This window comes from Dromaius novaehollandiae, chromosome 31 (assembly GCF_036370855.1).
Source record: "Dromaius novaehollandiae isolate bDroNov1 chromosome 31, bDroNov1.hap1, whole genome shotgun sequence".
In the NCBI taxonomy this organism is placed as follows: Eukaryota; Metazoa; Chordata; class Aves; order Casuariiformes; family Dromaiidae; genus Dromaius; species Dromaius novaehollandiae.
Window position 1 is genome coordinate 1,451,933 of NC_088129.1, and position 13,262 is coordinate 1,465,194.

General features: G+C 53.4%; 1 protein-coding gene across 1 annotated transcript; it reads left to right on the forward strand.

The window, feature by feature from the left end:
* The first annotated feature begins 3,342 nt into the window (after positions 1-3,342).
* LOC112995263 (uncharacterized serine/threonine-protein kinase SBK3-like) lies at positions 3,343-5,562 on the forward strand. The gene is made up of 3 exons (XM_026120132.2): positions 3,343-3,514; positions 3,859-4,061; positions 4,738-5,562. The coding sequence occupies exons 1-3, from the start codon at positions 3,343-3,345 to the stop codon at positions 5,560-5,562; spliced, it is 1,200 nt and encodes a 399-aa protein (XP_025975917.2).
* The last annotated feature ends 7,700 nt before the right edge of the window (positions 5,563-13,262 follow it).

A 13,262-nucleotide genomic window follows, 5' to 3' on the forward strand; every position in this document is an offset into this window, starting at 1 on the left:
CGCTGTGAAATGTTGCATGGAGGGAGATCAAACCCTTGCCACCACCTTCTGGCTCACCTCACAGATCATGCTTGGAGAGGGGAAACTGAGGCACACAGAGGGATGGCCATATACTGCTGCATCCTTGCAGTTCCCACCTCGCAGCCCTGGCCAGGCTGTAGTGTTCTTCACCCTGTGGGTTGTGGTGTTGCTGTTTTGCGGGTTGTGGTGGTCCCTGTTGGACTGCTGTAAGGGGAAACTGGTGGGGTGTGATGGCAGCTGGGCTGCAGGTTGTGGCCCTGGGAGGTGTCTTATGACTGTGGCATTGCTGGGGTTGTGGGTTGTGGCTGTGGTTGTGGCTGGTGATGAGTTGTAGCATTTGGGGTATGATGGTTGTGGCTGGGCTGTGTGTTGTGACATTGCCAGGGCTGCGTGTTGTGGCTGGGCTGTGTGTTGTGACCGTGCCAGGGCTGTGCGTTGTGGCTGGGCTGTGTTGTGACATTTCCAGGGCTGTACATTACGGCTGGGCTGTGTGTTGTGACCGTGCCAGGGCTGTGTGTTGCGGCTGGGTTGTGTTGCAGCATTGCCAGGCACCCACGCTGCAGCACTGACGGGCTGTGCGCTGCAGCAGTGCCCCGAGAGCATTGCACCGACAGCTCCGGCTGTGTGCTAGCTGGCTAGTGCCGTGTGTGTCCACCCACGCTGCATGTGTGCGCCTGTGCACGCACTCCATGGGATGGTGCATGGCCCAGCAGGGTCTGTACGCAGTGGCTGAGCCGTGAGTGGAAATAAGCCGCAGCTCCTGCAAAACAGCTGCAGCTCCAGGGCACCACATGCTGAGCCTATATTTAAAAGCTGGGTGCTGCAGCTGGGGATGGCGCGGGCAGTGAGGCAGTGTGCCAGGTGTGGGCACAGCCCTGCAGAAGCGCTGGTGGCAGCCTCTCATGCAAGGGGTAGTGGGGCGAGAGGGGGTGGCCATGGGGCGGGGGGCCGCGGCAGCAGAGCTGAGCAAGCCACGGACTGAGCCACGCTAAGACTGGCGGGCTCAGTGCACCGCACAGCGCTGTGCAGGGAGTGAGGCTACAGGGTGCCCGGCCCTGGCAGTGCTAAGGACTGCCTGACTGTCTGTCTGTCCCCCACGCTAGGTGTGCAGCACTCTGTGCCATATGTCTGGCCACCGCAGGCAGGCGTGCTCTGTGCTGCCTGTCTGTCCATCTGCCCATCCAAACAGTGCTGCGGGTTGGTTGTCCATCCCATGCACCATGCTCTGTCTGTCCATCTGCACAAGCTGTACTCCAGACTGTCTGTCCTTCCAGACATCCATCCATCCATCCATCCACCCCGCACAGCTTTGCTCCTCACTTCCCCTGCCCCTGCCTGCAGGGCTCTGGGCTGTCCATCCATCAGCCCATGCACGGTGCTCTGTCTGTCCCCCTATGCCATGCTCCACGCTGTGTGTCTGTTCATCCTTGCTCACAGTGCTCTGTCCATCTGCCCAATGCGCAGTGCTGTTTCCCCATGCCATGCCCCATGTCTGTCTGTCTGTCTGTCCTCACATGCCGTGGCCTGCCTGTACCCCATGCCTCACTCCAGCCTGTCTGTCTGTCCCTGCATGTGGTGCTCTGTCTAGCCCCCCACGCCATGCTCTGCGCTGTCTGTCTGTCCTGGTGCAGCACTCCATGCTGTCCATCTCTCCGTACCGCTGTGTGCGCCGATGTCAGGCTCCTAGGCCACGCTCCGCGCTGTGTGTCCATCTGGCCGTGCTGGCTGCCCCTGCCAAGACGGGGGCTGGCGGGGTGGCCCGTACATCCCCCTGGCCGCCCTGCGCGGCCCAGGCGATGCCGGGGACTGTCCAGCGCCTGCCTCCTGCCTATGTTTGGAAGTCGGCATGAATTGCGCCTGACACATGTTCCCTGCGAGCAAGCGGGAGAGATTAGCGCGGGCCGGCACTGCCCTGGGGACGGAGGCCACGGAGAACGCAGGAAAGTCTGAGTCACAGCTCCCGGCGCCCGGGGAGGCTGCGGGGGCCACGGACACAGAGCCGTGCCCTGCGTGCACCTGGCTGTGCCGGCAGCACCGGGGCACGGCGCAAGGTCCAGCACAGGGACACAGGTGAGGCATGCAGCTCTCCCAACTGCCCGTCTGCTTGGCTGTCCCCGCGCACCCCTGTATCCCTGCTCCAATGCCTGCCTGGCCGTCTGTCCTATCCATCTGGGCACCCTGGATGGACATGCGCTGGTCCCCAGCCTCTTGCTTGCAGCTTTTGGGCACGGCAGGGTCCTCTCTGCTCAGCCCCAGCAGTGCTAGCGGGGACAGGTTGTAGCCCGAGTGCTCCATGATGGCCCGTGGCTCCAGCGGGCACTGGTGGTCCTGGCCATGTGAGCCCGGAGGAGCCGATGCTGGCAGTGACGCTGCTGCGGCTGTGCCGGTGCAGGTGGCTGCAGCTGGCAGCACTGGCAGGATGGCAGAAGGGTCCTGGGTCCCGTTTCACAGCTGGGGATGGAGGAGCAAAGAGCTGGGATATGGCAAAGGGCATAGCCAGCTCTGAAACTGTGTGGGGTGGGACAGAGCAACCCCCAAGCCCTGTCATATGAGATGTGGGGTGGGACAGAGCTGCCTCTAGTCCCTGCCATGGGGGCAAGGTGAGGCGGGAGAGAGCCAGCCCCAATGCCTGCCATGGGGCAATATGGGGTGGGACAGAGTCAGCTGTGACCTCTGTGTACGGGGATGCACTGTGAGGGACTGGGCTTGGCTGGGCTGGACTAGGTTGGACTAGACTGGTCTGCACTATGCTGGCTGGATTGAGATGGGCTGGATTGGATTGGGCTGGGTTGGACTGGGCTGGGCTGGTCAGGCTGACCTGGGCTTCACTAGACTGGGCTGGGCTAGATTTGACTGGTCTGGACTGGACTGGACTGGATTGGGCTGGGCTGGACAGGGCTGGACTGAACTGGGCCAGACTGGGTTGGACTGGGCTGGCTTGGACCGGGCTAGACTGGGTGGGAAAGGGCTGGATTAGACTGATCTGGGCTGGGCTGGACAGGGCTGGACTGGACTGGTCTACGGGGTTGGACTCAGCTGGATTGAATCAGGCTAGATTGGGTGGGACAGGGCTGGATTGGACTGAGCTGGTCTGCGCTTCACTAGAACGGGCGGTCCTGGGCTGGGATAGCTGTGGCAGGGACTGCTGCTACCCTTTGAGGATGTCCTGCAGCCTGGGAGTGGGGCAGACAGCTGCCCAGGGCTGGCCTGGCCTCTTCAGGCAGCTAAGACCCACTCAGGGCTGAGCGTGGCCGAGATCCCTGAAGCAGCCCTGAGGGGTGGCCGGGAATCTAATGGGGTGCTTGGGTGGCTGCAGGGCACATGGAGGCATCAGAGGAGGATGGGGAGGACAACGAGGCATTCCTGGAGCGGCTGATGGCACGGACGGGACAGAGGATGCCGTTGCAGGAGCTGGAGGAGCAGTATGATGTGCTAGAGGAGCTGGGCAGTGGGACCTACGGCCGCGTGGTGCTCACGGAGCCCCGGGATGGCGGTGAGGAGCTCTGGGGGGCAGGGAGGGCCTGCTGCTGGGGACCTGCTCCAGCTGTGCACAGATGTGAGCAGCTGTGTCCATGCCCAGCCCTGTTATTGCCTGTACCAACCACTGTGCCAGCCCTGTAGGTGCTAAGCCCCATCTCAGCCCAACAATGTCTGTGCCCAGCCTGCCCTTTCCAGCTCATCCATCCTCATCTCTGCCCAGCCTCTTTGGTTCCAGACCTTGTCTATGACAGATCCTGCCCCATCTGTGCCCAGTGCCTCCCATGCTGATCCAACTCCAACTCTGCCCCATCTCCCCGCCTTCCCACCCCAGCAGGGCTGACCCACCCCCTTTCTCAGGCTCACCAGTGGTCCTCAAGCTGATGGCAAAGGAGCAAACGGACCGGTGGGCATTCCTGCGGGAATACTGCATCACCTTGTGCCTCTCCAGCCATGACACTTGCATCCGTGCCCTGCCCATCGTCTTCGAGAGTGCCACACACTTTGTCTTTGGGCAGGAATTTGCTCCTGCTGGGGACCTGTGTGATCTCCTCAACCCGGGGGTATGTGCCACTGTGGGGTTCTGCTGTGGGTCTAGGACATGGAGGGCCAGCTGAGGGCTCAGAAGAGGGGTGGGAGCTATGAGGTGTGGGGATATGCAGCAGGGTATGGGGAGGGGGTGCAGGGATAGCTTTGCAAGGAGGGCAGTGACACTGTGCGAGCAGAGAAATCCTTGCAGCGGGATACGCTCACCGTGAGTGTGTGTCTGTGTGTGCATGCCTCTGCACGTGGTGAAACTTTGCAGTGGGTGGAGTGACACTGTGTGGGGACACCTTTTGCAGTGGGGTGCACGTTCACTCTGTGTATGGGGAGATCCTTAGCAGTGGGATGCACACTCACTCTCTGAGGGGAGACCCTTTGCAGCAGGTACATGCATGTCGGGAGACCTTTTGCAGTGGTGCACGCTCACAGTGTGTTTGGGGAGACTCCTTGCAGTGCAGGGATGTGGCCTTGGGCAATCGATGGGTGAAGCACGTGTAGGAGATGCCAGGCAGAGTGTTGCATGCGATGCCAGTGGGGGATGGCTCTGCTGGGTGCGGTGGCACCAGCACCCAGGGCAGGCCTATTGACATCATGGGCAGGAGGTGCTGGAGGTGGTGTGGACAGCAGGGCTGCTCTGCAGCAGGCTGTCCGGGGATCAGGCCGTGCAGCAGATGACAGTGCCACTCTTCCATGCAGGAAGGCCTTCCAGAGGTGCTGGTGAAGCGCTGTGCGTCCCAGGTGGCCGAGGCACTGGATTTCATGCACAGCCGGGCCCTGGTGCACCGGGACGTGAAGCTGGACAACGTGCTGCTCTTCGATAACGAGTGCCGGCGGGTGAAGCTGGGCGACTTCGGGCTCACGCGCCTGCAGGGCTCTGCGGTCTGTGCCATGTCCAGCACGCTGCCCTACGCTGCGCCAGAGCTCTGCCTGCTCCAGGGCTCTGAGACTCTGGAGCTGGACTCCAGCCTGGATGTGTGGGCTTTCGCTGTGCTGCTCTTCTGCCTCTGCACGGGCTGCTTCCCCTGGGCTGGGGCTGTCAGCTCTGACCCACAGTTTGAGGACTTCAGCACCTGGCAGGGCAGGGCAGTGGGGTGGGAGGTGCCGTCATCCTGGCAGACCTTCGGCTCTGGGGCGCAAGAGATGTTCCGGCGCTTGCTCACGCTCGACCCTGACCGCCGGAGCCCAGCCATCGAGGTGCAGAAATACCTGTCCCTGCCGTGGGTGAAGGCCCAGAGCCAGGGTTCGGAGACCACCAGGGCTCATCCTGCGAACCATGACAGACAGGAACCGGCATCGAGCAGTTCCCAGTCCCCCCTTGCCCAGGGCTGTGCCTCAGCCAACAGCTCAGAGCAGAGCACCAGGTCCACCCTGGGGACAAGCCAGCCCAGTGCGCAGGGGGGATTTGGGGCCGGGCTGGGAGGACAGGAGACTGCCAGAAGGAGAGAGCAGGGCAACAACAGCCGGAGCGGAGACAATGGGGTTCCCACAACCCCTGCTAATGCTCTGGCCCTGTGCCACTAGCCAGCATCTCCCTTCTTCCCCTAGGCTGAGAGTGGGTGCTCCCCAGACATCTGGGCCAAGGTCTTCTGATGGGCTGGGGTGGAAACCTGTTCCTTGTACGATACTCTGGGCCTGAGAGGGGAGAGAGCACGAGGGACAGGGAGGGGAGTCTTGCAGGATAAGGGCTCATGGGCAGCAAGCCAGGCTAGAAATGTGCTACAAACATAGGAAGGAGAAGCAATGCCTAGAGCAGCCTCTGGAGAGGGTCAGGGACCCTAACCCCATGGCTAAAGACCTCTCATCCTGAAAATGAATGATAGTGATAACCAGACACAAAACTCCACCTAAGCAACAAGTGCAGGTAAAGGCTCTAAAATGCAAAAGGTTGACAAGGGAACCCCGAGGCAAAAACAACCAACAGGACAATGAATAGTTAGGAGGAAAGCAATCGACGAGAAACAAAACACATTAAGGCTGATATAAGAGCTTTGTAATGTGGATGGTAAAACTTCTCAACAACTCACAAAGGTATTTAGAATTCTGTCTAACACAACTCCCTTCCTGCATCTTACACGCAAGGAAGTTGTTATCATTATCCTGGCTGCTGTAATTAAGAAAGATGTTAAACGACTTGCTTGGGGTTAATGAGCTGAGCAAATAAGTGCAAACCCTCAAGGCATAGGCTTAGTGATTCTCTAGTACTGAAGGGCAAACTGCATAAACCTGGGATTGAGCTCTGCCTGGGCAGTGCAAGGACCTGTAGTGGGCAGGATAATTGGTGCAATTACAAGTGGGAAAGGAGCAGCCAGAGGTGGTTCTGCACAAAAACAAAACAAAACAAAACCTTCCAGAGCACACAGTGGCCTAGATGTGGGTCAGTAATGTAAAAGAGTGAAGAGAGACAGCAAGAGCAAGCTGAGATGGTTTTGGGTATGGAGGAGACAGAGGGGAAACATGAAAATAGACATCAGAGGCTGAAAAGGCTGCAAACATTCTCCATCTCCAGCATGAGTGGGACAGAAATCATGTGCTTAAGTGGTGAAACTAACTGGGCAGTTTGCACTGAGATGGAGTTTCTGGGACGAGCTCCTAGTTTGGAGGTTGGACAAACTCCTGCCAAAACACACTGGACTTTCTGGGAGGGCAGCAGGACCAGGTGGCCTCAAGCTCCTTGCTGGCTTTCACATTAAGGTTGCTTGCACCCAGGGACTGGAAGGACCTTTGAACCAGGACGAATCCAGGATCACACTGTCTTGCAAATGCTTGGAAATGGCAAACAGTGAAGTCTGAGTTATCGTTTATCTCGGGCAAAAGGGGAGTGTGACAGATGCTGTCCAGACATCGAGACCTACAGGGCTTGGGAAGGGACATTTTCACCCTGCAAACTGCCCCATCCCAGCAGAGGCAAGCACTGACACCTAACCTTGGCATAATGCGGTGTGCAGGCACAACTCTGCCTGTGTCCTGCAGTGCTCCTCTTTGGGCTCTCCTGCACTTCTCCAAGCAGTTTGCACCTCTGGGTCCTGGGGCCCCGGCGGGTGCCCCCTCTGCACTCACAGGTGCTGTGCCTGGGGACCGTGTGCCCATCTCTGTCTGAGGGTCCTGAAAAAGCAGGGAGATGCTGCCCTCTACCATAGGCAGGCCTGATCCATCTCTTGCAAAGTAGAAGGAGAGGTGGAAATTAGCCAAGATGCTGAAGCTTAATAAAGTTCTCTGTAGTTTTGTCTTTTTGTAACTGTATCCTGTATGTGCTTTCATGTCAATCTGCTGTTCTAGCCCTATATCCTGTCTAGGTATAAAGCTTGCAGAGCAAGGTATTAAAAGGGTCTTGTCATCTTCTCTTCATACTGCAAGTCTTCACAGCCCCCTGCACATGTGCTTTTCTGCATCTCTTCTCCTCAGGGCAGGCAGAGCATAGAGTAGCCCCAGGAAGGGCTTCAGCCCTGCTCACGCCTCGCAGTCCATGGCTCAGGTAGTGGGAGGGATTGCTGAATAGGGGCCAAAAGAGGTTGTAAGCCTGGGACACCATCTCTGAGAGGAGGGAGGAAGGAAGGGGACAGGTAGATGCCATGGAGCATGGACGAGGTCTGTGGCAGTCAGGAGGCATTCTGAATGCCTAACTTCATTTTTTGAAATGTATGCGGGCATTTTTTATCTTTAGCCGCCTCAAGTAAGTTCTGATAAATCACAGTGCAGGAGCTCAAAGACTCTGGACCCAGAAGCTGTTATGCTGAGCTGCCTGGCATTGCACTCCACCTCCAAGGGTGGCGGATCCCATGCTCCTCAGAAAACTTGCCAAGGCTCGAGAAACGGGCTTGCTTGCTGTGAGTTAAGCGCAGCAGGTCATTTCTTCACGAAGATCATTTTTCTTTGGGCTCACATTTACATGAACAACTAGAAGGTCACTTCAGTAGATCAGTATTTGTGCTACAAAATACTTTTATGAACTGTTTGTTGCTAATATGAATTATCTAATGCATTAATTCAGTTAAAGAAAGCACCGTTGCAAGCTCACAGGTGCTGTGCCAGAGACGCTGCACTGTAAGTTACATGAGCAATTCTTGCTCAGGAAAACTTCTGTCACCCCGGGCTCCACTTCAAGTGAAAACACAGGCCGCTTGGGAAGAATTCAGCTACTTGTTGCAGGATCGCCTGTGAAGTGTCTGTCTCTTCCCCTCTAGTACAGAGAGCTCCTGGATGCCTCCGGGGGTTTAGATGTCTAGAGTTACGGCAGTGAAATCTCTTAGACGTCTAGAGTTACGGCAGTGAAATCCTACCCCAGCACGCGACTCCTGGCTCAACAACGTAAGCTGCAGGCTGCCAGAGCCGAAACGCAGCCCCATGCGCCTGCCTGGCTCTCTGCTCCCAACTCACTGTGGGGCACTGTAGGACTGAGGCTGCAGCAAGAGGCCAGTATCTAGCCTGTACTCTGCTGTCTCTTAGATTAGGATTGGGAGTTGTCCCCCCCTTCCCCAGCTATAACTATGTTAGGAAATGAAACCATCTCCCCTGGAAACCAGTTGAACTCTTCCAGGCTCCAAGTCAGGTTGGACACATCCAGGCTGCCCACTGGGAAAGGTGTCTCCGCTGCCCAACCACAGAACATGCCCAGGAATTGGTTGCGGCTGCAGCCAAAAGGAGACAAAATGTGATGCTGATGGGGAAACCGTGCAGAGTGAAGAGGGTTGGTACTGCGTCTGTCAAGCAGAACTGTCTGTGGGGAGCAGCAGGCTGGCTGTGCTTTTCTCTTTGGCCTCCTGGCTGTAAGCTGCCTGAGCCTCCACCCATTGGGCTGCCCAGCCCTAGATGCTGCCCAAGGACAGCATGATCTCCTTCCATTTGTTCTGCCTGGACGCTCCTGTTTGGGCATCTCCTGCCACGTGCAGACATTGTGCAAGCAGGATAAACAGCCTTGGTGGTTGTGCATGTGTTAATGCAAACAGGAGATAGCTTTAGCTCTAGGGCTTTCCAAAGGCTCATGACAGCTGTTTCAGTAAAGCTCAGCAGACTGATCCAGCTGTGCTGCACAGCAGCATGTTTGGTTTAAGCCAGCTGAACACCATAAGGAACAGCTGGGTTTCACAGATGGTTAAGGGGGAGTCATGTGAGACAGCCAAGCTTCACAGATAATTTGAGGAGAGTGTTGGGGACATTTTGTGGAGTGCAATCTTGCAATAATAACAACACTCTGGGAATCATGAGAGTTATTAGGTGGAACAGTTGGAACTGCAAGTGGGAACAGCAGCAGCTGCCGCTGTCAGACTAGGATGGGAGAAACCTCTTGGGTATCAAAGTCTGCTGGATTTGGCTGTTCCTTAACACGCACCAGGCACATGCTCCCATCTCCAGCCTCCAATGTCATGGTAAGGGGGACCGTGCAACTCCAGGGGATGCGGTGCTAAACTAGGGGGTCAGTGGCTGGCAAAACAGTGCACTATGTGCAAATGTGTTAGAGTCAGTGTATTCAATGGACACATTAAGAGCAAACCCAGAGAGGCCTGTTTAGATGTCCCAGAGTCTGACAGTTGCAGAGATGTGAAGCAGAAGCAATATCATGTCCCTCTACCATCCTCCTTCCCAGACAGGACTGTCAAGGAGCCAGTTTGCATGCAACAAGTTAGAGGACTTTTGAGGCGTAACTTACTTGCTCTGTCAAAGAGGGCTTTGCACAGGCAATCCAACTCTGCTTCAGTGTGACAGGCCAAGGTACAGGGCTTGGGCACAGGGCCAAGTTGGGTGCCAGGTCTGCATCTCCTCTGGGCATGAATGTCGCCACTTACACTGGCTTTCTACTGATGTGATGTCACTGTTTTCATGTGCAGGTCTTGATTTACACTGTGCTGTTCTGGATTGTGGCGTGTCCTGCTGGAACTCTCCTATTCATGTAAGGCACAGGAGTATTCCCAATTCCTCTTTTAGGATGAACTTGAATGAACCTCTGGGCGGGTGAAGAACAACAGGGATACAATTGCAGGGGACACCAACCCTGACCAGCGTGGTTCAAACTTAGGCCTGAGGCTGAGGGTGGCTGCAAGAGTTGTTACAGAAATGTTTTGCCGACAGGCGTTCTTGGCAGTGGTTCATGAGAAGCGATGATGACTTGAAGACAGACAGCTGGAGGCAAGCTGCCTCACAGTTTGTCTCTCACAGAAGTCACCGGAGGGGTATTTTCCATGCCTAAATTCAATGTGCATTGCACAAAGGATGCTGAGACAGCCTTACAGGCTAATAAAAATTAACAGGGTCTATAGTGCATATGTCAACTCTGATGCTGAAAACTACTTGAGGAGGAAAATAAAAAAAAAGAAAACAAAGGAGAGAGAAAAGGGAAAGGCAAAAAACTCTCCCTAATGGCCAGCTGGGAAGAGCAGAGAGAGATGCCAGACAAGCAGCCTTGCTTGTGTGTCCTCTCCAATGCAGCAGGTGGTGAGGATGAAGATGTCAAGGATGAAGATGACAGAAACACTGCTTCAGTGGCTTCATTGAAAGGGTAAAAAATTTGCACAACCTGCCCTGGTCTGAAACTGATGCAGCGCTTTACATTTTACCTGGGCCTGTGAGAGGCAGCTGAAGATGAGCAGTTTGCAATGAGAACAGACTGCAAAAATACAGACACCATGCTGCTTAAATGCCTGACTGATGGACCAGGTCTGTTGGTGTTATTGATTCTTAGCATCCATTGAAGTAGAGCAGCTGTTTGATCCCAAGCTTTTGGTTTAAGCTCCTTCCAAACTAACAGACACTGCTGACTTAGTGACATTGTCCACTTTCCCTACTGCTGTCACAGAGACACTGGGAAAAGCCCTAAGGACTGCTCACAACCTAGAGAGAAACAACTGAAACCTTGGAAACCTCCCCTAAACCTCTCAGAAACATACAGTCTAGGAATGCTGGAGAGATCCTGAGAGAGTTTAAGATGCTGAAACATCCCAGAGGTGCCATGAGAACCCCAGAGGTCACAGAGTAGCTCTGGAGGCACCAAGAAAAGAGCAGAGAGCTTTTCAGAAGAAACGAGATAACACAGGATTATAAAACATTTCTACGGACTTTACAGGACTCTTGCAGGGCAGCCCAGCTCCATCAGGAGGGTGGAGGTGGAGAACATCATAGTTTGGCTGTGGCTTTGCTAACTCAAGGAGGACACTGCTCCAGCTTCTCCAGGCCATGGATACAAGCCTCCAAAGGAGATTTCTCAGTGGGGTTATTTGTTGCTGCTACAAGGCTGATGAGGAGTCAACAGAAAGCACCTTCCACTGCCTTTGCTGGGTCCTTCCGCTGTTTGAGTTCAGGGTGGTCTGAGCCTGCTTAAAAATGTGGGCTCCTGTGAGGAGATCACATCACCACAGTGTGCAGGTAGACCTCCATCCGCCCCACAGTCTGTCTCAGGTTCCAGAAGGTGCTCTCTGTTGTGGCTTCCCCATCAGCAAAATCAGCCACAAAGAGTTCTGCTTCAAATTCACCCCAAATCTCCAAAATTAAATGCAAATACTGAGACTTTGGGGTAGAAAAGGTCAAAACATCCAGTTTTCCTTGTCTGACCATGATTCCAGAGGTGAGACTACAGCAAAACGATTCCTCTTTTGGAAAGGTGTTAAATTTTGCTGTTCTGAGAAATGGACTATATTTGTAAGGCTTGCTCAGCTTCCAGACCTTTGTGTCTGGAAGAAATAGCTGACTGAGAGGAGACTGAGCTCTGCCCATAGCCAGGGGTATTAAGAAGCACACTGGTTTCAAACTTACTTTCTCAGAAACTTCTTAAAGGACTTAATCTCAAGATACTTGTATTGAATTTTTCATGTATGAAAATGGAGGAAAGAAAACTATTCTGAGAGTCTTTCACTCTCCACTTCAAATAATCTTTCAAGTTGCCATTGTAGGCTGATCTGGGGCTACAGAACTGTATTTTGTAACCACAGAAAGTCTTCAGCGAGATGAAGAATAGATTACTGGAAGTGACAGTGATTTATTCTCATTTCTCTCGATTATTATTGATTAATTCTTATTTCTCTTCAGCTGTGTCCTTCCTCAAATGATGATGCAAGTGGTGGTGAAAAAAATAGCATAATGCTTTTTACAAGCTGCAGAGGTTTTTGTTGACAATAATGGTGGAATATCGCAAAAACCTAAAACTATCAGAAGGATCTGGTAGTTGAGTTCTTCAAGATTCCTTTATGGTGAATAACTACTTGTTGCATTGAAGCAAAGAAAACAAGCCTGTTTTGACAGTCCTGTTAGCATTTATTGAATTCTGAAAAACTCCTTTAAACTTGGCTGTGGGTCTACTCTGAATTTAAAGTGAAGTACCTCCATATTCTCAATGAAAATCAGGAATGGATTTTTTATTTTAGTCACTCTAGGGGGAAACTGGATAAAGGCACTCTGTTCAGCCTGTTTTTAAAGGGAGGTTTTGCTTGTGTTTTATATAGATTCCTCCAAAGAACATGATTTGCCTAGATATGCTCAAAGAAGGATCTATGTTTTTGCTAAACACCTCTTTCTCTTGTAGTCATTTTGTATGGTAAAGAGGCAAAGAATTGCAAAGGTCAGCAATCACAGAGCTGCATTGCCCATCGGGTGCAATTGTCTTGTCTCTACCTCCAGGCAAGATCTTAATAGGTAATCAGAGCTTATTACGCTTTTTCCTAGTTTGAACTGGATTGATTCCTCTGTTTCACAGCTGTTTCTCCTTGGAAAAGGCTGCAAGTCACCAGATATGTTATGTGCATGCACTATTGATGTGCATGGCTCAGATCTCCATTGCTGTTTTGTCAGGCTCTGAAGGTCTCTCACAGGGAGCCATGAGGCATGATGGTGCTGGGAGTGTTGTGGGCTTGCAAGAGAGTCATATCCTCTAAAAAACAAGTGACTCATCATAAAAATTGGTGTTCATTTCCTAATAATAACCTCTGCATACACTTTGTTCTGTTTCATTCTACATGATGTAGGCTGTGACTTTGATTGTGTCTTAAAAAAAAAAAAAAAAACCAACAAAAACACAGCATTCCAGCAAGTGTTCTCTCAAGCAGAAACATTTCAGTGCAGAAGGTAAAAAAAGTGAATTTTCTAATGTCCTATATCAGAGTTTTTACAGGCTATGGTATTATTTGGAGATGTCTGTGATGGATTTGCCTTAAATCCTTTGGCAGGAACTGTGGAGGAATTGGGCAAGGTTTTCAGGGCAAGAGGAAAATCTCTCCCTGGGGAGTGGGCAGTTGTGGCGG

Excerpts from the sequence above, each read along its gene's own strand:
- LOC112995263 (XM_026120132.2), top strand. The coding sequence starts at position 3,343 with ATGGAGGCATCAGAGGAGGATGGGGAGGACAACGAGGCATTCCTGGAG. Across the intron at positions 3,515-3,858 it reads CACGGAGCCCCGGGATGGCG|GCTCACCAGTGGTCCTCAAG; the intron begins GTGAGGAGCTCT and ends CCCCTTTCTCAG. Across the intron at positions 4,062-4,737 it reads GTGATCTCCTCAACCCGGGG|GAAGGCCTTCCAGAGGTGCT; the intron begins GTATGTGCCACT and ends TCTTCCATGCAG.